This window comes from Prionailurus viverrinus, chromosome A1 (assembly GCF_022837055.1).
Source record: "Prionailurus viverrinus isolate Anna chromosome A1, UM_Priviv_1.0, whole genome shotgun sequence".
NCBI lineage: Eukaryota > Metazoa > Chordata > Mammalia > Carnivora > Felidae > Prionailurus > Prionailurus viverrinus.
The window spans coordinates 769,521-795,125 of NC_062561.1; the positions used below are offsets into that span (position 1 = coordinate 769,521).

Consider the following 25,605-nt stretch of genomic DNA (forward strand, 5'->3'; position numbering starts at 1 on the left):
TGAAGCAGGCTCCAGGCTTTGAGCTGTCAGCACAGAGCCTGACGCGGGGCTCAAATTCACACACCGCAAGATCATGACCTGAGCCGAAGTCGGACCCTAAACCGACTGAGCCACCCAGGCGCCCCTATACATATTATATTTTTAAGGTGTGGTTTTGTTTGTTTATTTAGGGTTTTTGTTTGTTTTGTTTTTTTAGAATAGGAAACTTTATTTTCCATAGGAGGTATTTCAGATTATACAACACAAATCAAATCAGTTGGGGAAGTAAGATTTGTGTACAGTCTTGCTTATTCCGTATGTAACTGTGAAATATAACAGCAAATTTAAGGACATCTAGGATTCAGTCTTAAAAAAACTTTGCTTTTGGATTGATAACTACTTTTTTGACAGCCAATTCTATACAGATAACTTTTTTGGTGTTTTTGGAAAATTTGAACTTCAGATCATGTAAAACACACCATTCATAAGGCTGTTATTACTCACTTCTGCTTTAGTTTAGGACCTTCAGTGGCACTAACGTTTTTTTCACTGTGTTTATCTGCTTTCATTTTAAAATGATGCTCAGTATCACAACCAAGACCTATTTGCTAAATCAGAGACATAAGTCATATACAACTTCAATTAATAATTTTAAGAAGTTGAGAAACTTGGGGAAAAAAATTACTACTAGATTTCATTCGTACTACTTTTCCAGTTACTATGTTAATGAGTATTTAAGTCTTTTTTATATCTTATAGAAACTGTCCTTAAATAATGACATATTTGAGGCAAATTCTGATAGTGATCAGCAAAGTGAGACAAAAGAAGATACTTCTCCAAAGAAGAAAAAGAAAAAATTGAGGCATAGAGAAGAGAAAAGCCCAGATGATCTGAAAAAGAAAAAAGCAAAGACTGGGAAACTAAAAGATAAATCCAAACCAGACCTGGAGAGCTCTTCTGAAAGTTTAGTTTTTGATTTGAGGACAAAGAAAAGAATTTCGGAAGCCAAAGAAGAAATAAAGGAATCCAAAAAGCCCAAAAAAGAGGACACAAAAGAAACTAAGGAATTAAAGAAAGTTAAAAAGGGTGAAGGAAGAGATTTAAAGGCTAAAATAAGAGAAGATTCCAAAGAAAACAGAAAAACAAAAAAAGAGAAATGTGTTGAATCTCAGTTGGAATCTGAATCAAGTGTACTTAATGACTCCCCTTCTCAAGAAGATGACAATGAAGATTTTCATTCTGACAACAGAGAAGAGAAACAGAAGATTAAAAGTGCGAAAGACAAAGCAGGGCAAGATGCAATTCAGGATGTTTTTGATAAACAGCCAGATGGCTCTGTGAGTGCCGATGAAGATGCTGATGTCAAAGCAAAGAGAAAAAGGAAAAAACTGAGAAAGACTGAGGAACTCAGAGAGAGCAAAACACTAGAAAACAGGAACCTTTTCCTAGAGAAGAAACCTATACATAAGAAGCAAAGGAGTCAGGACAGAGGCAGAAGCACCACAGAGTTAGATAAGCTGATACCTGCACCTGCCCAGACACAGAAGAGTTCAAGAGCAGGTGTGGAAGAGAGAGGCCTCAGGTCTGCTGACTCAGCTGGGGAGGTAAGTACTTGGGGGGATCAGTTGAAGGGCAGTAAAAATCTTACAGAGTACAGAAATGCTCCTGTCAAGCTGGCACTCCTTTGAGTGTTCAAGAAACTTTACAAAAACAAAGTGGAAATGGTGTAACAAACTATAAGAATGGTTTTTCTGTGGTTAGGGAGTTCCTTAATGTGTGATTAGGATAGGTAGTTATAAATGATGAAGATCATCCAGCTTTTGGACCTCCCACACTAATCTCTTAGTCTTAAAATTTGCTTTCTTTTAGATTACGACTAGAAAATTGAGGACTAATTTGTGAACAAAACTAGGATTTTTTTCAGGGCTACTCAGATGATGTGTAACATTGTGCAGTAAAACTGAAAATAAGCTTCATCAGCTCAGCTTTTCATACCTTACGTGGTATTTTTCCTGTGGTCTTAAAAATATACTACTTTTTTACTTAAATAATAAGCACTAACATTATGAATCTTTTTTAATCTTACAAAAATATGTTTAATAGGAGTTATCCCATTATTATAAAAATTATTTTCATATGGCTTTTCAAAATGGAAATATTTTCCACATTATTAAGGTATACATATATACAGTATCGTGGGCTATGAAAAAGATCTTTTTTTCCCCATCCATTCTGTGTTTGTGGATTTATCTTAAGGAAGTCATTTTAAAGGAAGAAAAAGCTAGGTACACAAAGATACTTATGGCAGTGTTAGCCTCACTAAAACTCATGCCAGTCTGTCTACCATACCATTTCCATGAGGGAAATGATTAGGAAAATATTGCTGTATCAGTTTTGGGACTATTACCTGTCCATTGAAATACTAATTATGAGGTCAATGTAGCAAAAATAGAAAAGGTTCTAAAATGTTACAGTGAGGAAAGTTGTAAATATGAAACCAGTCATGTAAAAATATCTATGAGATGTAAATAAAGGAAAATGAACTTTTAAACAACAAAATTATGCAAATTTACAATGATCAGAGGGGAGAATGTGGAGAAATAAAAATGGTCCTGTTTGGTTAGTAGGAGTGTAGGAAGATTTTTTGGAATTTTCTTTATTTTTAATAATTAAAAAAAATAAGAGTGAGGTGTTGAGTTTTGAATTTGATATTTTTATAAATCATCAGAGTTGAGGGATAATCTTGATTGAAGAAGCAGTTGACATTCAAAAGGATATAATAATCCGTGGTCATGTGCCATAGTACCCAAAAGACAGTCACTGATGCCAGGAACCTGCGTTTTCCAATTTTCAGATATATAGTATCAGTTCCTTCTCTGTCCTTGTTTTGGATCTTACATATGTCTCTTTTAGGAGAAAGAGATTAAAAAAAATGAACCCAAAGAAAAATACCAGAAAAGGCAGGATTTGGACAAGGAAGAAAAAGGTCGTAAAGAGCCAAAGGGATTAAAGAGTGAGTGTCAATACTAACATTTTACCTTTTACCATTGCAGTCTTTTATACAAAAATTTAATTTGCTGTGAAGACAGTCTCTCTTTTCTAACCTGCAGTGTCACAGAACTAGAAAATTTCATTCACTGGAGAATTTAGAACTTTATGCTACTTTTGTTTAAACAGTTACTTTGTTATATGACAGTTCATATTTCTGTAATTTTTTTCTCTTCTGTTCACTTTTGTTTCTCCTTTTGATAGAGTACGCTAGTACTTGATCTAGTACATTATAAATCCGTTGTGGTGGAAAAGTAAAGGTCTCTTACAATGGATGCTAAATGAGACAAACCACTGTTAATATGTTAATTGTATTTAAGCGCTGAGTCATTTATATAAATATGATACTGAATTTAAATTTTGTATCACATCAAGATACACCATAATTGAGAATCCATGACATGTCAGTACTAGAATCAGGTACTTTATAAAGCATTCACCATTATAGCATTTAAATAAACCCCACTGGATATTTTAGTTCATGTACCAAAAGTACTTGGAACACATGTTCTCATGAAGCAGTGATTCTAAAAGATAGGTAATTTCTTGTCCTCCCCCCCCCCCCCCAACCCACCCAAGTCTGTATATGGCTGAGGTAATATTCAAATTAGATTTTGGTTACAGCTTGGGTTGGGACTTAGCAGTAAGTTAGAGTATTATAGGAAGCTGGGAAGGACCACTTGTTTTGATGGATTTTGCATAAAGTAGTTATAACTTAGGGGTATCTATTCAAAGTACCATATTTTAAGCATGTATCATTCTTCAGAGTTGAGATTAGGGATTCAAAATATAGTACAGTTGGAACTAATTTTTTTCTTCCTCACATACACTTGGAATATGTACTCTTAAACTGCTGTTCACTCCTTTTATAATGGTACTCACTAGGAGGCCAATTTTCAGCATCCCTGCTGATAAAATCTATCTGTCTTGTACCCTGAGTTTATAATGGAATTCTTCCTAGTTGTTTTCTATTCTGCCCTTTTTGGGGGTTATTATGTCATATCTGTTGTTTTGCCACTCTTCTTTCAACTTTGTTTTTTTAATTTTTTTATGTTTATTTATTGTTGAGAGAGAGAGAGAGAGACAGAGTGCAAGCAGGGGAGGGGCAGACAGAGAGGCAGACACAGAATCCAAAGCAGGCTCCAGGCTCTGAGCTGTCAGCATAGAGCCCGATGTGGGGCTTGAAACGATGAACCGTGAGATCATGACCTGAGCCGAAGCCGGGGGCTTAGCTGACTGAGCCACACAGGCACCCCATCTTCTTTCCACTTTTATGTTTAGTTAAAAGCTAAGTAGATTTTTACAGACATCAGGTATAATTTTACCGGGTGCATGGTCAGTGTGCTGGCACCCTTCAGTTTCCCCCACTCTCCCTCCACCAAGAGCCATTTTCGTGCAAGGTTAACTTTGGGATACAGTTGTAGGCAGTTGTTTTAGCAGAAGGACAGTGGTGTCCTGAGACTAGGATTGTTGTGAGGCTCACTATCTTCAGTAGGCCTTTGTCAAAACAGGCAGTAGTTCCGAACACCTAGTTTAACAGCCATTCACTTTAGACACCTTTCTAAATATTGAGCAGGCAGTAGAAAGGCCAGTTGAAACAAGTTCACAGCTTTGATAGTAAATCTGATCATGCTTTATAACCAAGGCAGATAGTAGTAAAAATTTCAAATTCTTACTATTTCTTTAATACCTAGATTTTCTTTTGATTACAACAGAAATTTGTGAGTCATATTTATTCTCAATTTTATTTTTTCACTAGCATTTAAGGAAATCAGAAATGCATTTGATTTATTTAAATTAACTCCAGAAGAAAAAAATGATTTTCCTGAGACTAATCGGAAAAGAGAAGAAATACCACTAGATTATAAAACCACAGAAGATCACAAAACCAAGGAAAACAAGCAGTTACTTAAAGAAAGGAGAAATACAAGAGATGAAACTGATACTTGGGCTTATATAGCTGCAGAAGGTGATCAAGAGGTTCTGGATAGTATGAGCCAAGCAGATGAGAATTCTGGTAAGTATGTTTGTAATTATTTTGCAGTATTTTTTCAGGATAATGTACCATATTTCACTTTTCTAACTCCTCTCTCCCAGTATAATTCTGATCAGGAAGTAATGAAGTAGATTTTATTGACCCTTCCAAAGAAACACATTTTTATCTTGAAGACTTAAGTCATTCTGTGACTTCTAAATTGATTAAACAAGTATTTTCTGAGTTCCTATACTTTGCTTTTAGCACATTTAGAAATTATAAAGATTTTTGGTTTTCTACATTACCTACTCTTGCCAAGCAGTCTGATTGTATATCTCATTAGATTTCTTTCAGAAAATTATCAAATACAGACTTACTTGTATTCTACCCTTTTAACTTTGCAATAACACTTGCTAAAATAAAATTATATTATAAATGCTATCCTGGGGATGTTGGAATTGGCTGCCAAGGAGGGAGAATCACGGATAGAATTCAGAGTACAGTAGCTGTGGGGAAGAGCGTGTGTATACACACACAGACACACACACACACACACACGTATATAAAACTAGGACACAATAAACAAAAGAGATTAACCTGGTAAAACTCTATTATTTGTAAATCTTGAGAAACAATTGAAGAGAATTAAAAAAAATTGTTTTTTAATGTTTCTTTGTTTTTGAGAGAGAGAAAGAATGCAAGTGGGGGAGGGGCAGAGAGAGAATCGAATCAGGTTCCAGCTCCAAGCTGTTAGCACAGAGCCCAACAAAATGCTCGAACTCACGAACCAGGAGATCATTACCTGAGCTGAAGTCAGCTGCTTAACCGACTGAGCCACCCAGGCACCCCAAAGAGAATTTTTTAAGTATTTCAGCGGGCACCTGGGTGGCTCAGTCATATGAGCCACCAACTCTTGATTTCAGCCTCAGGTCATGATCCCAGGGTCATGGGATTGAGCCTTACGTCAGGCTCCACGATTAGCATGGATCTTGCTTAAGATTCTCTCTCTTCTTCTGCCCTTTGCACGTTCTTGCTCTTTCTCTCAAAAATAAAAATAAAATATTTCCAGATGTATGGCAGGCTAGATAGTCTGGGTGACTCTCATACTGCAATACAGCTGGATTCTGAATACTGTGTAAAACATACTTTCTGATACATTGCTGAGCTTACAGGAAATTGGGACACCTTCTAGGAGGAGTAGACAAAGGGGACGAAAGAGGTTGCCCACAGGGCACATGCCAAATAGTGGCTTTGCTGTTGGGATATTAAACAATAAAGAACAGATAGTAGGTGTTGGTTTGCAAACTCCAGACTTCCCTGGGTGAAATCTGAATCCAGCCTGTCTGGGGAGTACAGGAAGTAACCAAAGAAAGAGGCCGGCCACTCCAGATTGATAGGTGGCAGATTTAATAAGCAAGGGACTTTACATATGAGACTTGCCTTCGTTTGCCACAAGTCGAGTAGATCAGTCTGTGCATGTGCACACACACAACACACACACATGCACCCCTCCCTGTGAATCTTAAAAGTTTATATAGAGGCTTTAACTGGATTCAGTCACATACTTAGTCCAGATAGTCTCAACAACACCTTAAACTCTCAAGGCTATGTCCTTGAAATAGCTCCTAGTATGAAAATGGTGGGTGGAACCTTCTGAAGAAAAGCCTCTCATTGCTTGTGTCAACCCAAAGTCGTATCCTCTCAATGACCTCCTTCCAACAGTAGGGAACATCAGTAGAGCCATAGGTTGGTTCACTGAAAAGACTAATAGAATAGACAAGCTTCTACCAATGTTGACTAAAGAATGAAAATTGAAAAGAGAATGCATAAACAAACAATATTTCCAGTGAGAAAAGAGACATGATTGTAGATTGTGTACAGATTAAAAAGATAATTCTGTGAGCAGTTTTTTACCAATAGATTTGAAAATAGAGTGAAATGGGAAAATTCCTGGGAGAATATAGTTTAACAAAACTGACCCAAAAAGAAATACAAAAATTGAGTAGTTTTACAGCTATTAAAGAATGTGAGGGGCATGTGGGTGGCTCAGTCGGTTAGGCATCTGACTTCAGCTTAGGCCATGATCTTGTGGTTTGTGAGTTCACGCCCCACATGGGGCTCTGTGCTGACAGCTTCAGAGCTTGGACCCTGCTTTGAAGTCTGTCTGCCTGTCTGAATGTCTCTCTCTCTCTCTCTCTCTCTCTCTCTCTCTCTGCCCCACCCTTGCTTGTGTTCTGTCTCTGTCTCTCAAAAATGAATAAATGTTAAAAAAAAAAAAAAAAGAATGTGAAATAGTAATTTAAAATAGCCTTAAAAATTTAACACTACAGGGCGCCTGGGTGGCTCAGTTGGTTGAGCGTCCGACTTTGGCTCAGGTCCTGGTCTCATGGTTCATGGATTCAAGCCCAGCATCAGGCTCTGTGCTGACAGCTTGCTTGGAGCCTGGAGCAGGCTTTGGATTGTGTCTCCTGCCCCTCCCTGCTTGCTCTCTCTCTCAAAAGTAAATAAATGTAAAAAAAAAAAATTTTTTTTTTAAATTTAACACCAGGCACAGATAGTTTCAATACAAGAGCTTACCAAAATTATAAAAAAGTCTTCCTAAAATAAAGAATGCTAACTTGTTCCTTGGGCCCATTATACTTTCAGAACCATAATGAGAAAGAAACTTTGTAAGAAAGGAAAGTGACAGGTCAAGCTTACTCATGAACTCAGATGTAAGTATCCCAAACAAAACGTTAGGCAATTGAATCTAGCTGTATGTAAAAACATAACCTATTATAATATAACATAACCTAATAGTTAGCAGTCCTTAGGAATTCAGTGAGTAAAGGAGAAATTGATTCAGAAACATCCTCAATTTCTAAAAAACAAAACCTAACAAATTAATAAAAGGGAGCTTTCTCGGGGAACGGTCAAGATAGTGGAGCAGCATGGAAGTTTTTTGCATCTCTCGTCCCTGAAATGCAGCCAGATCAACACTAAACCCTCTTTCACGCCTAGAAAATTGATCTGAGGATTAACACAACAATCTGCACAACTTGAACCGCAGAACTCAGCAGGTACACAGTGCAGAGAGGTGAACTGGGGTAGAGAGGAGCCGCAGAGGGGTAGGGATCTGTTTTTGCTTGCAGAGAGAGGACAGAGAAAGTAGGGAGAGTACGGGAAAAGCACTCCCCTTGAAAGAAGCTGGAGAGAAAAAGAGAGTAGAAATACCCATAAGGGAATTCCCAAGAAAGGAAGAAAAGAGAAAGGAAGAGAGTTTGGATAGGGTTAAGACTCTGTGAACAGGGGAGTATAGAGTCTGAAACTCCGCAGAGTTCTGGTGGGAAGGGTGCATCCTCAGGAGCAGAGAGCAAGGTCCTCAGGGTCCTTAGGCCACACAGGGAGAGGTAGTGGTTCCCCTGCCGAGAGGACATTTGGTAGAGGCTGTGTGGCCTCGCCCCAACAGGCAAAGGTCTCAGCAAACCCTGGAGAACAGCCACGTTTGCTGGTGTTGGAACAAGGATGTTAAGAGGGGGGTGAAGCCTGGTGCCAGATGTGTGTTGTTATAGACCCTAATCCCTGAAACACTGGTGCCACGCGATCATGTGAACTTTTTCTGGGGCAGGCTGCCACCTGGCCACAGTCTCCAGGCCTCTGCAACAGTGTGGTTGGATGAACATTCCTGGGGCTGGGCTGGCATTTATAATATAATAATGTGTTACAAACCTGTAATCATCAAAACAGTATGGTACTGGCACAAAAGCACTCAGATCAATGGAACAGAATGGAGAACCCAGAAATGGACCCACAAACATATGGCCAACTAATCTTTGACAAAGTAGGAAAGAATATCCAGTGGAATAAAGACAGTCTCTTCAGCAATTGGTGTCAGGAAAACTGGACAGCGACATGCAGAAAAATGAACCTGGACCACTTTCTTACACCATACACAAAAATAAGCTCAAAATGGATGAAAGACCTAAACGTTAAGACAGGAATCCATCAAAATCCTCTAGGATTTTCAGCCACAGCAAGTTCTTTTTCAACACGTCTCCAGAGGCAAGGGAAACAAAAGCAAAAATGAACGATTGGGACCTCATCAAGATAAAAAGCTTCTGCACGGTGAAGATAACAATCAGTAAAACTAAAAGGCAACTGATGGAATGGAGAAGATATTTGCAAATGACATATCAGATAAAGGGTTAGTATCCAGAATCTATAAAGGACGTGTCAAACTCAACATCCAAAAACCAAATAATCCAGTCAAGAAATGAACCAAAGACATGAATGAACACTTTTCCAAAGAAGACATCCAGATGGCTAACAGACACATGAAAAAAAATGCTCAACATCACTCATCATCAGGGAAATAAAATCAAAACCACAATGAGATACCACCTCAGCCCTCTCAGAATGGCTAACATTAACAACTCCGGCAACAAAAGATGTTGGCAAGGATGCGGAGAAAGAGGATCTCTTTTGCACTGCTGGTGGGAATGCAAACTGGTGCAGCCACTATGGAAAACAGTATGAAGCTTCCTTAAAAAGTTAAAACTACCCTACGACTCAGCAATTGCACTACTAGGTGTATATCCAAGGGATACAGGTGTGCTGTTTCATAGGGGCACATGCACCCCAGTGTTTATAGCAGCACTATCGACAATAGCCAAAGTATGGACAGAGCCTAGATGTCCATCGACAGATGAACGGATAAAGATGTGACGTATATATGTGGGGAGGGGGTGTATACATGTTTATACGTGTGTGTATACATGTATGTGTGTGTGTGTGTGTATATATATGTATATATACACACATATATACATACAATGGAGTATTACTCAGCAATCAAAAAGAATGAAATCTTGCCATGTGCAGCTATGTGGCTAGAACTAGAGGGTATTATGCTAAGTGAAATAAGTCAGAATAAGACAAATATCATATGACTTCACTCATATGAGGACTTTTAAGATACAAACCAGATGAACATAAGGGAAGGGAAGCAAAAATAATATAAAAACAAGGAGGAGGACAAAACATAAAAGACTCTTAAATACAGAGAACAACCAAGTGTTGCTGGAGGGGCTATGAGGGGGGATGGGCTAAATGGGTAAGGCATTAAGGAAGACACTTGTTGGGATGAGCACTGGGTATTACATGTAGGGGATGAATCACTGGTATCTACTTCTGAAATAATTATTATACTATATGCTAACTAACTTGGATGTAAATTAAAAATTAAAAGGGAGCTTTCTCAAGAACGTTAAACTTTTGGCAAACATCTGTCACTGCTTTTATTCCACATTATTCTAAGGTCTACCCAGTACAGTAAGAGAGTGAAAAACAAAAGATACAAGCCTTTGGGAAGGAGGCCTCCCCTCTCCCTTCCCCCAAAAAGCTGTTCATTATCAGATGTTATCATATATGTAGAAAACTCAAAAGAATCCACAAATTTTTAGAAATGTTAAATGTTTAACAGGTGATTGGATATAAGGCCAATATATAAAAATTACCTACAGTTCTGCATATATTTCTTTCTTAAAATTTTTTTTTTTACATTCATTCTTTTTTGAGAGACATAGTGAGGCAGAGCATGAGCAGGGGAGGGGCAGAGAGAGGAGACACAGAATCCAAAGCAGGCTCCCAGCTCGAGCTGTCAGCACAGAGCCCAACGCCAGGCTTGAACCCATGAACGGTGAGATCATGACCCGAGCTAAAGTCAGACACTCAACTGACTGAGCCACGCAGGCGCCCCGATGGCAAAACCATTTTTAAAAGAATGAAAGAGAATGACATTGAAATTATGGATCCTTAACATCACTGTTGGAGGAGGGCAGTGGGGGGGGGGGGGGTGGGTACCAGGTGGGAGTGTTTAGGTCCTGGCATGGTTCTGTGCTCAAGGTAGTGCTGTGTTCACTGATGTTCACCTCCTAACACATTCCTTAGCGTTATTAAAAATAAAATTTTAAATTAAAACTGATAAAGTTTATTAAAAATAAAGAGAAAAAGTTAAAATTACCAGATGCTGAATCAAGATCCAGTACTTGGTAGGAATGAACATAGGATTTTGAACCAGTTTGCTATGTGAGAGACCAAAATCTGAGCTGAAGCATAACCTTTTCTTGTTACTTTGTATGAGTCCTGTAAATTAGGCCATATTCTCTCAGCTGATATAAACCCTCATGTGTCCTGCTTCCCGGATCTTTTTCGTGGTACCATGGTGCCGTGCTAGAGTGAGGAGGTCCAGCTGTGGGCTCAGATATGTCACAGTACGAATATGGCTCTTGGCTTACTGATGTGTGTCTGAGCAGATCCAGAACCTCTTCACCTTACCTGTAACATGTATCCCCTTACAGGTTATTGTGCATGGATTAAATGTGATAATTCTTACTGAACGGTAGCTGCTTTTACTATTACTACTGCTATTGAGAAAGTGAGGTAAGGCAACTTGGTGTGACTTACTCAGAGCCACGCAGCTGACATGTGGAGCTGGGATGTAGAAAATCCAGGATGTGCAGCTCCTAAGGTTGTGCTGTTGCTACAGTGGAATGCTCTTGGAGGTGCAAATCAAGAGCTTGGCTTGAATCAAGAGCTTTGGAAGAATTTCCTTCATTTACTTGCATGTCTTTTACAAACTTCATCTCGATGGCAAGATTAACTGCCTAACATTTGTAAAATTTGAGGAATTGGTTTTAGGTGAAAATATTTTAACTCTGACCATAAAATATTTATGTTTTTTACTTTCTAAAATAGCACGGTTGTTTTTTGGAGCCCTGAGTGGCTCAGTTGGTTAAGCATTTGACTTCGGCTCAGGTCATGATCTCGTAGTTCATGAGTTCGAGCCCAGCGTTGGGCTCTGTGCTGATAGCTCGGAGCCTGGAACATGGTGCCTGCTTCCGATTCTGTGTCTCCCTCTCTCTCTACCTCTCCCCTGCTCGCACTGTCTCTCTCAAAAATAAATATTAAAAATTCTTTTAATAAAAAACTTTAAAAAATAGCACAGTTGTTTTGAATTACTCCCTAATGAGTTATGTTCAAATCTTATTTGTTGCATGGCCGATAGTGGATCAACACGTCCTTTCCTAATGTTAACGAGCCCCTGGGTCAGACAGATGAGGGAGGAAACCAGCACTTGCTTTATGGGTAGGAGGGAGCACAGAGGGCTTTCAGGAGGAGAGTTTGGAGCTGAGTCTGAAGGATCAGTGGCTTTTATTTACATACAAGTTTGGTTTACACATTTAGAATGGCTTTACCTACATAAATGATTGGAGGAAATATATATCCAAGAAGAATGGCCAAAGATAGAAATGTTAAGAGATTTGGGGTTCCTGGATGGCTCAGTTGGTTAAGAATCTGACTTCGGCTCAGGTCATGATCTCACACGTGGCTCGTGAGTTCGAGTCCTGCATCAGGCTCCGTGCTGACAGCGCAGAGCCTGGAGCCTCCTTCAGATTCTGTGTCTCCCTCTCTCTGCCCCTCCCCTGCTCACACTCTGTCTCTGTCTCCAAAATAAAACGTTAAAAAATTTTTCAAAAGACACTACAAACTTAAGAAAATGGCATTGTTACAGGGGAAAAAAAAGTGTATTAATAAGCCTCTTCTGTGTTCCAGATGGCAGACAACAGATTTTGAGTTTGGGCATGGACTTGAAGTTGGAGTGGATGAAATTAGAAGATTTTCAAAAGCATCTTGATGGGGAAGATGAGAGTTTTACTACAGCAGATGCAATTCCGAGTAGTGAGTAGTGTGGGAATTTTGGAGATTCTTTTCATGAATCTAGATGTGTGAAGCCTAATTTATCTTAATTCTTTCATTGTAGATTTATTGAGGGATGCTGTGAAAAATGGGGATTACATTGCTGTGAAGGTTGCACTTAATTCAAATGAAGACTATAACCTGGACCAAGAGGTAACACATCTTAGTAAAATCTCGTGAAATAAAGATGGAAAGTAGCGCTTTTCACATAATTCAGTTTTACTTTTCATATTTTAAAAATTATAAAAGTAAGGGGGTGCCTGGGTGGCTCAGTCGGTTAAGCACCAACTTCGGCTCAGATTGTGATCTCGCGGTTCATAAATTCAGGCCCCCGCTTTGAGCTGTGCTGACAGCTCAGAGCCTGGAGCCTGCTCCAGATTCTGTGTGTGTCTCTCTCTTTGCCCCTCCCCTGCTTGCTCGCACGCTCTCTCTCTTTCTCTCTCTCTCTCTCTCTCTCTCAAAAACATTTAAAAAAATTTTTTTTAATTATAAAAGTAGGGGTGCCTGGTGACTCAGTCAGTTGAGCATCTGACTCTTGTTCAGCTCCAGGTCATGAGATCGAGCCCTGAGTCAGGCTCTGCACTGGGCGTAGAGCTTGCTTAAGATTCTCTCTCCCTATATCATTCGTGCTCACTCTGTCTCTGTCTGTCTCTGTCTCTGTCTCTCTGTCTCTCTCTCTCTCTCTCTCAAAAAAAATAGAAAGATGCTCTCTTCCCCCTCCCCACCCCATATCCCTCTCCCTGGCTCGTGCTCTCTCTCTCTAAAATAAAATGTTATAAAAGTAATGTTCACTTTATAAACTGAAAGCACAGTAGAAATGTATAATGTAGAAAATTATAGACCTTGTAATTCCAACCCCTACAGTGACCATTTGGTTCAGCTGTGACCTGTCTGGTTTTGTTTGTGGTTCTGTCTGTGGTTGAACCTCTGCTGCTTGAGGGCATAAAATGACTCCTTGTGTCTGAGTCTTTTAAGCCTGGAGAATTTTTATTTTTCTTTTTTCTTTTATTATTATTATTTTTTAATGTTTATTCATTTGAGAGAGAGACAGAGCGTGAGCAGGGGAGGGGCAGAGAGAGGGAGACACAGAATCCAAAGCAGGCTCCAGGCTCTGAGCTGTCAGCACAGAGCCCGACATGGGGCTCAAACTCAAAAACTGTGAGGTCATGACCTGAGCTGAAGTCGGACGCTTAACCGACTGAGCCACCCAGGCGCCCCAGAGGATTTTTATTTTTAGATAGTCACATCTGTCAGTCCTTTCCTTTATGGCTTTTGGGTGTCTTGTCTTACTTACAAGAGATTTTTGTATTTTCTTCTTTAGTTTTCATGCTCTCGTGGTGGATTTTTAGGTTTAATCTTCAGAGATTATGGTTCAAAAAAATTATTGGGATTTTGATTAAAATTGCATGAAATCTGGGGCACCTGGGTGGTGCAGTCAGGCATCCAACTCTTGATCTCAGCTCAGGTCATGATGTGGTTTGTGAGGTTGAGCCCCGCATTGGGCTCTGCTCTGATGGTGCCGAGCCTGCTTGGGATTCTGTCTCTCCTTCTCTGTGCCCCTCCCTTGCTTGTGTGTGTGCGTTCTCTCTCAAAATGAATAATTAAACATTAAAAGCATTTTTTTAATTGTATGAACTCTATAGATAAACTTGGCTGAGAATTGACATTTTTTATATTTGAGTCCTCCAAATAAGAACGTGATAACTCTACATTCATTCAGCTCTTCATTTATTCCTAAAGCGGTTTTATGAGTTTTTTCCTTCATACGATTCTTGCACATTTAGTTTAGATGCTTTCCTACATATTTGATAATTTTTAAATTATCTTAGTGTGATCATTAGGATCTTTTTCCTCCCATATTTTGTCTTCTAACATGTTATTACAGGTGTTCGGTGAGGCTGTTGATCTCTGTGTGTGTGTGGTCTCTGGTCACTTTGAAATTCTCTTACTTTAATAACTTTTAAATTATTCTCTGGGTAGAGAATATGATCATCTGCTGAAAAGTAACTGTTTTGTTTCCTTCGTGCACAGTAATATTTCTTTTTCTGGTCTTGTAAACTTGGTGACATTTTGCAGAAGAGTTCTGATGGAGGCGATCCTGTTCTGTCTCTCGTCTGAGGGTGGCTTTCCCCTGAGGCTGCGTGAAGATCCTTTTTCTGTTGTGCTGTTGTTGGTTTCTAGTGGACAGTAGACTTCCTTTTGTCTATCTGTTGAAGTTCTTATCAGGGATGGATGTTGGGTTTTATCTGGTGCTTTTTTCCCTGCTTTCATTCTTATGTAGCTTGGTCTTCATTAATAAAAAGCCTAGCAGCTACAGGGAACTTTACTAAGTTAGAAAAAAGTTTTTTTCCCTCTAATATGTTTTGTGGTAATAAGGTAATTTGCAGATGAGAGGAAGTGCACTACCTTATTTCAGTTAATTTTTCTTATATTTGTGTTCAGATTGCTCATGCAGGTGAATTCTGCTAAACTTTCAGATTGTAGCCAAATTAACTCACCTTGTTAGAACTTGGTTTTATCAAATGGCATTTAATAAATGGCTTGATTTTCCCATGTGTTTGTTTCAAGTGATTGGAAATGTTTTGGCTTTTTATTTTTTGTCAACTTTATGTAATTTTATCTCTTTTTAAAGTATTTTAGGGGTGCCTTGGTGGCTCAGTCAGTTAAGCATCCAACTTCGGCTCAGGTCGTGATCTCGCGTTTGTGGGTTCGAGGCCCGTGTCAGTCTCTGTGCTGACAGCTCAGAGCCTGGAGCCTGCTTCGGATTCTGAGTCTCCCTCTCTCTCTTCCCCTCCCCAACTTGTGCTCTGTCTCCCCTCTCTGTCTCTCTCTCTCTGTCAAAAATAAATAAACATTAAAATTTTTTTTATAAAGTATTTTAATTTGTCTAGATTGTCATAGCCTCTTGGAAACCAATCATATCAGTGTCCTGTTTCCTGCTTCTGAATTTTCTTCTTCATCCCCTGAGCAATCAAACTGTCATTTCCCAACAGTTAGCTTTTGTAGAGGCCATTTGTCTAATCCAGACAGCATTCAGTTACCCTTGGACTTAGGTCACTTCTAGTGGTCATTTCTAGCCTCAGATCTTTGGCCAGCTAAGCAACTATCACGAATGTGAGTTTCACCTGTTTTACCTAGAACACAAGGAGGCTTTCGGACCTGAAATGTGCGATAAATAAATAAGTACCTTTGCCATTTTTATAGCATCAAGATGCACTATTCATCAGTATGTCGTGCAGAATGTTGACGGGCCTTTAGAACATTAATACCTGGAAGTTGTAAAATTTTTATGACATTTAAAGAAATTGTGAAGGTTATTAGTTTCTGATTATAATAAGGATATTTTAGTGAGGGGCACCTGCCTGGCTCAGTCAGAAGACGGTGCGGTGCAACTCTTGATCTCAGTGTTGTGAGTTCAAGCCCCACATTGGGTGTAGAGATTAATTATTAAAAAATAAATAAACTTAAATAAAAATAAGGATATTTTAGTGAAAGACTTAGGTAGATGCTTAAATCAGTATACTTCAGCGATTTCACGTTGAAACATCCTAGGTGAAGAGACTTAGTTCTGGAATTTTTCTGATAGACATTGACATGTCTTTTCCTCAACAAAACCAATGAAGGATTCAAGCGGGATGACACTGGTGATGCTCGCCGCAGCCGGAGGGCAAGACGACCTGCTGAGGCTCCTCATCAGGAAAGGGGCTAAGGTGAATGGCAGACAGAAGAATGGGACCACCGCCCTCATTCACGCAGCCGAGAAGGTTGGGAACTCAAGAGCTCTCAGTTTCTTAGTCTGTAGGAATTCCTACCTGTGGACTAGGACGGTTTGTTTCTGTCCTGTCCTGAAATGTAACTCTCATATAGTCACAAAGCTTTAGAGTCTCATATTTCAGTTCATCTCAGACTTGTCATGAATAGATTTTTGTTAATTAGTAGCTGTACTTTGTAATTGAATTTTCAAAATGTGATTTATGTAGTGAGAAGTGATTTATATTGAAAAAGGACCCTGGGGGCTCCTGGCTGGCTCGGTTGGTAGAGCATGCGAGTCTTGATCTCGGGGTCATGAGTTCAAGCCCCATGTTGGGCACAGAGTTTACTTTAAAAAAAGAAAAAGTAAAAGGACCTCTGGTTAAGGTACTAATACTGGTTTCAATGTTAGATCTTTTAAAAATCTTTTCCGGTTGAGGGGCACCTGGGTGGCTGAGTCAGTTAAGTGTCCCACGTCCGGCTCTGTGCTGACAGCTTGGAGCCTGGAGCCTGCTTCAGATTCTGTGTCTCCCTCTCTCTCTGCCCCTCCCCCACTCACGGTGTCTGTCTCAGAGATAAACAAACATTTAAAAAAATTAAAAATCTTTTCCAGTTGAAATTAAATGTTCCTTTTGGTTAAGAATTTAATGAAAATATTGCCACATATTATCTTTTTAAAAGATTAATACACAGAGATTCATAGGTTGAAACCAGTGGTTCCACTTGAGATCGAAGTTGCTGGCAAAGGGCATGTGGCTGTGTGGAGCCTGAGCAGGAGGGCACAGTGAAGAACCGTGTTCACCAACCTGCTTGGGATAGAATCTGAGTATTTTTCCTGATGGCTAAAAATTTCAAATCATCAAAAAATATCTTCTAAAGAATTTTGGGAATTAAATTTCCTTTTTTTTTTTTTTTTTAATAGAACTTCCTAACTACAGTGGCTATTCTTTTGGAAGCAGGAGCTTTTGTAAATGTCCAGCAGAGTAACGGTGAGACTGCTCTAATGAAGGTAAATACTTCACACGGGTCACCTACTCCCTCGCTCTTCACAGATGCCTCTGCCAGGCAGTCTGCTGGGGGCCGAGAATAGGATGGGGAACAGGACACAGATGTGTAAGAGAAACCGTTTCGCAAAGAAGCAGTTAAAAGCTGGTGTGAACAGTAATGTAATAGGAATAAGCACAGAGAGCTCTGGAATTACATGAAAGTTGGTACCAGGCGTAGCAGTCTGGATTCAGGGCCGGACAGGGCAGGGCTTCTGGCTGGCTCAGTCAGTAGAGCATATGACTCTTGATCTCAGGGGTCATCAGTTTGAGCCCCACGTTGGGTTTAGATTACTTTAAAAAAAAAGAGGTAAGGAGCACCTGAGTGGCTCAGTCGGTTAAGCATCTGACTTCAGGTCAGGTCATGAACTCATGGTTTGTGAGTTTGAGCCCCGTGTTGGGCTCTGTGCTGACAGCTCGGAGCCCGGAGCCTGCCTCAGATTCTGTGTCTCCCTCTCTCTCTGTTCCTCCCAGCTCCTGTTCTGTCTCTTTCTCTCTCTCTCTCTCTCTCTCTCTCTCTCTCTCTCTCTCTCAAAAATAAAGATTAGGGGTACCTGGGTGGCTCAGTCGGTTGAGCCTCCAACTTCGGCTCAGGTCATGATCTCACGGTTCATCGTTTCAAGCCCCACATTGGGCTCTGTGCTGACAGCTCAGAGCCTGGAGCCTGCTTCGGATTCTGTGTCTCCCTCTTTCTGTCTCTCAAAGATGAATAAATGTTTAAAAAAAAATTTTTTTTAATAAATACATAAATAAAGATTTAAAAAAAATTTTTTTTTCTTTTTAAAAGAGGTGAGACACGGTGGATGTGATGGGTGGCTGAGCTGCATCCCGCAGAATGATACATAAGCTGACAGGGATGAGCTGTGTGAGCGGAAACTGGAGTAAGATGTGTACTGACACCTGGGAGTGGGAAAGAGCACGGTGTGCTTACATTATGGTTTTACGTGAGTGGAATCAGATTTCTTCGAGTGTGTTTGCAGTTGTGGTTTGATGATTGTTTTGAATGGAAGGTTGCTAAAGCTTCCTACATATCTCCCCTTTAATTGCCCCTCTCTGTTTACAACAGTTTTGTATTTGCCTCTCCTGGGGCCTAGCACAGTCTAGAATGTTCCTGTGGCAGTTCTAAATTCCTGGCCTAAGATGCTGTTAGGACATAACAGGTCCTGACATCACACGGCGTGTTAGTTCCCTGCACGGAGGGAGGCTCTGTCTTACTGCCCCCTTCCTAGATACAGGTTGGTGCAAGCTCTTAATCCGAGTAGGTGTTTCTTGGCCGTACTGAGTTTCAGCTGCATTTCCTGAGTCAGTGAGAGCACAGGTACAGGCTCAAGTTACCACTGGGCCTGGGCCTCAGTGTGGTCTTGAATCTTTGTACTCTCAAGGCCAGCATCACCTGTCCTCTCGGCCGAACTCACTCCTTGTGCTGCTGTTTCACTTCTGGTTCGCGGAAATGCTTATTTTGTTCAGGAGCCCTACTTTCGAATTTTAATTTTCCTTTATGTGTTCCTGTTGCCATATGTTTAGAGCAGAGGTGGCACCCCAAAGCATGAATTAAAACTTTGTCTTACTGCGAAATCACCGGATACATGCTGCACAGCAGATACTCGAGTAGTCAGGCGTGTGGAGGTGCACACAGGGCAGTGAGCGCAGACACAGGAATTAGGATGACCTAATCCTGAGAGCGTTCAGGAGCCACTAAGCTGGAGAAACATAATCAGAAGAAAGGTGACTGTTTTTAATGTCCCCCTAGGTCAGTAGGGGGAAGGAATTGGATAAAAGACCAAGAGTTAGCAGACATATAGGGGACATTTTTTAAATTAAGTGAAATAATAGTCTGTACCCAGGTAGTGACAGTGGAGATAGAAGTGGGTAGACCAGTGTTTTAAAGAGGTAGAATTCATGGGACTTGGTAATTGACGGCTATGCTTGTAATCCTGTTTGCTAATTTAGGGAACACAGACAGTATACAACGGGAGTGGGGTTGCATTTGAGCTGAAAATGCTCAGATGTTTCACATCGTGATCTTTCGCTTAGGAGAAGGGTGTGGGCTGTATATTCAGATTCGGGCTCATCTGTGTAGACAACATGATTACAGCCCTAGGCTGAGAGTTGGGTCACCACTGAGATTTGGAAGGGAAAGAACGGTCAGAGAAGGCAGCCATATAGGAAAGACCAGGGGAAGAGGAAGATCAGGAGGGAGAGGTATCCTGAGTGAGCTGGCCCGAAGCATCTGTGGGGCAGAGAGGCCAAAGAACAGTGGGCTGAGAAGTTGGGAGAAAGGGAGAAATTGCCCTTGGGGGTTAGCACTGCAGAGGGTGTTGGCGCCCTCATCTGGGCAGAGTTTGTACTGGGTTTGAGGGATGTGGGATTGCAGGGGCTGGGAAGGTGGATGCTGGATGTAGCTGGCACTTAGGAGTTGGTCTGAAAAGGAGGAAGGCAGTGCCCAGAGGGGAAGAGGTCGAGGGATGGTTTCTTGTTTCTTCCCAGAGAGGAGCTTAAGCATACGTAATAAACTGTTGTCTAAATTAGACTGCCTATAAATGTATTTAATTTTGTTTTTTATTTTTTTGGTTTGCTTTGGTTTTTGTTTGTGTTGGGTTTGGGGGGGCACCTATTGTTTAAGCTTTACTTAGATTTAGTATATTAAATTGGTTTTATTGAATGTGAGAATTAGAAGAAATAAACCTGGGGAAAGATTTTCAGAAATGTTTAAAACAAAATAAAAAACCTTTCATCTCAGAAATAATGTATAAACTTGATCATTACCAGAATGTGAGGGTGTGGAGAAACCACATTCTCACCCCCTAATGTTGGGCATATGACTGGTCCCAGCAGGGGCCTCTCACCCTTCCTGCTAACTGACATTGTGGGCCAGATCACTTGTAGGATGTGTCACAGCATCCCTGACCTCTGCACCAGGTGACATAGTACCCACCCTCAGGTGTAACAACCAGAAATGTCTCCATCAATTGCCTGAATTCCCCTGGGGGCAAAACCACCCCAGTGAGAACCACAGGGTTACATGCTTTTGAAGGGCATTTGTCAGATCTGTCACTAGATGCATGCCCTTTGACCTAGCGATTACATGGCTTAGACACCTGCTCTGTAGAAATGCTGTCCCGCATGCTCAGTAGCACACGAGATGGCATTGTTCTTGTGGGAAAGCTTACCGGCTTGGCCCTGTTCCATGTACAATATATGTTATATATATTTTAACATTGAAACATATTGTCAAATTGGTTTCCGTACCACACCCAGTGCTCATCCCAACAGGTGCCCTCCTCAGTGCCCATCAGCCACGTTCCCCTCCCCCATCTGCATCAACCCTCAGTTTATTCTCAGTTTTTAAGAGTCTCTTATGGTTTGCCTCCTTCCCTCTCTGTAACTTTTTTTTCCCCCTTCCCCTTCCACATAAGAGTGAAAACATACGGTATCTTTCTCTGTATGACTTACTTCACTTAGCGTAACACTCTCCAGTTCCATCCACGTTGCTACAAAAGGCCGTATTTCATTCTTTCTCATTGCCAAGTAGGATTCCATTGTATATCTGTGTACAATATATTATTTTAATTTCAGCCTCAGTGTCGTGAGGCAGAAGTACCGTTATCCCCTCTTGACAAGTGGAAACAGTGAGACTCAGAATTAAGGGGTTTACTTGAAGTCACAAAGCCGGTAAGTAACAGAGACAGGAGAGAGCCTGGATGTAGGTCTTTTTACTCTAGAAATGGTCTTTGAACTGCATCCAGCTCCATCTTAGATTTGCTGGATTCAGATTTGTATCTGTGCTTAATTAGTCTCCTTTAAAGCAGCTTCTAGGAAAATCATGAAATTACTTTGTGATGCTAAGAGAGCTCCCTTAGAGATTCCCAAGAGGATCTCACTTGTCTGGGTGCTAAGGTATCGGCTGCTAGGGCACAGGACTTGGTCTGAAGAGTGGAGCACGCCAGAGCTTAGGCCTGGTGTTTGTTCTGTCTTGGGACAGAAGTACCTTTCTCAGACTTGCCCGTTTCCCCAGGAGTCAGGGAGGAGATTGAATATAGCACAGATTTCGGTACTGTTCGTGGACTAAAAGGAGCATATGCCACCTGTCGTTGATGTCACAGTTTGTAACCGTGGGTGAGACCTGATAACCGTGTTCTCCCCCCCCCTCTGACCTTCTGTCCTCTTCTCGAAGAACACCTGGGCTCACGTGTGGAGAAGGGGACAAACACTGCTGGGTAGTTCTCTTATTTTGCAGTTAAGTGATTACTACTTCTTTCCTGTCATAGGCCTGTAAAAGAGGAAATTCTGATATCGTACGACTTGTAATTGAATGTGGAGCTGACTGCAATATTTTGTCAAAGCACCAAAATAGTGCCCTGCATTTTGCGAAGCAGTGTAACAACGTGTTGGTGTACGACTTGCTGAAGAATCATTTAGAGACGTAAGTGTGCGTGAATGTGCCATGGTTCAGTCACAGAGTCGTCTTGGACACGTCATCATTAGAGGTGTGGAACAGGAAAAGATTGTCGAGTGGAAGTCCTGCCAGGTTTCCGTTCTCAAAAGCTCATACGTTTAGTAAGTGCCATATGAGTTGTTTTTCCGCAAGTCCTTGAGGTCCTCAGACTTTTAAACTTAACACAGTCTTGCCTAGGAGTAACTCCTTAAAACCTTAATTATGCTTGTAATTTGGCTTACGGACATTTTCTCAAAACTGCGTAAGCTGTAGTTGTTGCCTTTTTAATAGACATAATTTTTAGAGCAGTTTTAAGTCACGGTGAAGTTGAGCCGAAAGCCCAGAGGTTCCTAAATACCCTCTGTTTCCACACATGCACAACTTCCCCGCCAACTTCTGTCGCCAGAGTGGTGTATCCACTGAACCCAGTGAACCTGCATGGACTGTTCTCGTCCAAACCCCCTGGTTTACCTGAGGGTTCACCTTGGTGTTGTGCAGCTTGGGGGTTTAACACATTGTAATGACATGTGCCCACCATTGGTGTCATTCAGAGTGCCACTGCCCTGAACGTCCTCTGTCCTGCTTATCCCTTCCTACCCCCTCACCCCTGGCAACCACTCGGCTTTTTACTTTCTCTCTAGTTTTGCTTTTTCCGGAATGTCATGCAGTTGTAATCCTGATGCTTGCCTTCTTCAGATGGCTTCTTTCTCATAGTAGTAGGCATCGAAGATCCTTCCATGCCTTTTTTTTAATGTTCACTCGTTTGTTTGAACTCCAGTATAGTTGACATACAGGGTCACACTGGCTTCAGGTGGATGGTGTAGTGACCCAGCAAACCCGGTGCCCCTCCGTGACGAGTGTACGCTTTTTCCCGGTCACCTGTTTCAGCCTTCCCCCTACCAGCCTCCCCTCTGGCCACCACACTTCGTTCTCTGTAGTTAAGAATGTGTTTTTTGGTTTGTGTCTTCATTTTTCCTTGGTTTTGTTTCTTCAGTTCCACACATGAGTGAAATCGTATGGTATTTGTCTTTTTCTCTGACTTCACTTAGCGTAATGCTCTCTAGCTCCACCCATGTGGCTGCAAGTGACAAGACATCGTTCTTTTTTATGACTGAATAACATTACATTGTATATGTATTCCACATCTTTATTCATCAGTCGATGGACCAAGAGTTGGGCCGCTTCCAAAATCTGACTGTTGTAAATAACGCTATAAAAACATAGCCACCTCCGTCCTCCGTGTCTGATGGCTTGATAGCACATTTCTTGTTTTACTGAATAGTATCGCATTGTCTGGATATACCCCAGTTTATCCTTCCAAGGTCATTCTTTTTCAAGCGAATTATTAGTATTATTTTTCTTTGTTAGAGAGAGGACAAGTGGGGAAGAGAGAGAGAATCTTAAGCAGGCTCCATGCTCAGCACGGAGTCCAACCCTGGGCTTGATTCCACAAGCCTGGTATCGTGACCCGAGCCAGAATCGAGAGTTAGATGCTCATCCAGCTGAGCCACCTAGGCATCTCTTTTTAAGTGAATTCTAAATCATTTTATTCTAATTAAAAGTTCATGCAAGTCATTCGGTAGCTTTTTCACTTAATTATTTTGGCAACACATAACAGAAACTTCACAAACAGTAGGTAACACAAGTAAGGTGTTTATTGTTCATGTAACAGGAAGTCTGGGGGTAGGCAGCCTTCGGCAGGAATGGCCACTCTTCCCCTCTCTTCCTCCTCCACCACCAGCCACGCTCAGGGTGTGACTCGGATCTTCGTGACTGCACAATAGTTACTCCAATTCCAGTATCAATATCCTAAGCAGCAAGTAAGGTAAATTTCAGACGAGACAAAAAACAGAACGAAAGGGCATGTGCGTGGTGAGTCTGCCGACATCGGCGGCCTTTGCCGGAAGCCTTCCCCAGCTGGTAATTTTTGTGTGTCTGTGATCCAGCACACCGGACTTCTCCTCCTAAAACCAGAATGTCCTGGGCAAACCAAATGAGTCGTTTAAAAATATTTTCTGAATTAGCACTTCTCAGTTCATTCGACTGCTTTCTAAACTAAGTACTATAACAAGGCGTGTGTGTGTGTGTGTGTGTGTGTGGCAGTTTTTGAATTTATTAATAGAATTCTCATTTTCATAGACAAATAAGTCCTGAGTGCTGTCCGTGTACCAGGAACTATTCAGAAGACTGGGAAGATGGAGACAGCAGTGAGGGAGAAAGATTTGCTCTCTTACAGCCTGAATCTCCATGTGACAGCACAGACAGTAAGACACATACATAGTGTGTCAGATGCTGAGTGCTAAAGGAAAGTGCAGAGAGGGAATGATGAGTAGGAAGTTAACGTGTTTTTTTTTTAAGTTGATTTGGGAAGGCCTCACCGGTATTGAACAGTTTGATGATAATGGACTCATGGTTATTTTCTACGTCAATATTAACAAGTCTGTTCCTTTTTGTTAGACTTTCAAGAGTAGCAGAAGAAACAATAAGGGACTACTTTGAGGCACGTCTTGCTCTGTTAGAACCAATCTTCCCAATAGCATGTCACCGTCTCTGTGAGGGGCCAGATTTTTCAACGGATTTCAATTATAAACCCCCACAGAACATACCAGAAGGTAAGCCTATGTTTTCTCTCAGTTTGAAAAGGGACACTTTAACTAATTTTTAAACAGTGTAGACCTCTTTCTGTGAACATAACTTGAACAGAGTCCCAGTATGTGTAATAATTCTGCAAAATGGTTAACAGCAGGGCTACTCTGGCAGAGAGAAACCCAGTTGCTACCCACCATCCTAGGTGATCTGGAGGGACCCACAGAGCACTGTGTTAGCACTTGTTTAAAAAGTACGGAAGTTGGGGCAGCTCTTTCTGCCCACAGGTCCTGTCCCCGTACTTTAATAAAACCATTTCTCACACACACACACACACACACACACACAGTATGGAAGTTGGGTCTTAATAATTGTACTTGTTTGGTTTTTTCTTTTTTTAATGTTTATGTATTTTGAGAGAGAGTGCATGCGTGCACAAGCAGGGGAGGGGCAGAGAGAGAGGGCGAGAGAACCCCAAGCAGGCCCCCGTCTGGCAGTGCAGAGCCCAATGTGGGGCTTGAACCCATGAACTGTGAGATCATAACCTGAGCCGAAATCAAGTCAGCACTTAACCGACTGAACCACCCACGCACCCCTAGTTATACGTTTGGTTTTTTTTTTAATTGAGTTTTATTAAAATTTAGTTAGCTTCAGGATTCTAAGCCCAGAGTGAATGTTTCTCCTGAATAAGCCAGTGTCTTGGCTCATCGTAAAGTTGAGTACCGAGAGATGGAAACTTCAGTTCTGCTTCCTAGGCTCTGCTTAACAGCTGCTTTGCAGGCAAGACCATGACCATGGCATGGCCTTCTCTGGGACACTGGGACACCACATGTTTAAATGGAGATAACACTATCTCTGCCGGAAAGTAGGAAGCTGGGCTTTTTCTTTTCTGTTAAAATAAAAACATCCATTTAAAAAATATGTATTCAGGGGCACCTGCGTGGCTTAATCAGTTAAGCGTCCAACTCTGGTTTTGGCTTAGGTCATTATCTCGTGGTTTCATGACTTAGAGCATTACGCCAGGCTCTGTGCTGACAGCACGGAGCCTGCTT

The 25,605-nt window shown here is 41.1% G+C and overlaps 1 protein-coding gene across 3 annotated transcripts in view; it reads left to right on the plus strand.

Moving 5' to 3' along the window:
• Positions 1 to 25,605, plus strand: part of MPHOSPH8 (M-phase phosphoprotein 8) — a 53,023-nt gene that overhangs the window by 23,415 nt on the left and 4,003 nt on the right. For all 3 annotated transcript variants that reach the window (XM_047873552.1, XM_047873563.1, XM_047873555.1), the window contains exons 3-11: positions 738 to 1,583; positions 2,893 to 2,992; positions 4,787 to 5,044; positions 12,596 to 12,721; positions 12,804 to 12,892; positions 16,363 to 16,503; positions 17,412 to 17,498; positions 21,801 to 21,955; positions 24,425 to 24,579. In XM_047873552.1, coding sequence (XP_047729508.1) covers positions 738 to 1,583; positions 2,893 to 2,992; positions 4,787 to 5,044; positions 12,596 to 12,721; positions 12,804 to 12,892; positions 16,363 to 16,503; positions 17,412 to 17,498; positions 21,801 to 21,955; positions 24,425 to 24,579 — 1,957 coding nt within the window. The remainder of the gene's footprint in view (positions 1 to 737; positions 1,584 to 2,892; positions 2,993 to 4,786; positions 5,045 to 12,595; positions 12,722 to 12,803; positions 12,893 to 16,362; positions 16,504 to 17,411; positions 17,499 to 21,800; positions 21,956 to 24,424; positions 24,580 to 25,605) is intronic.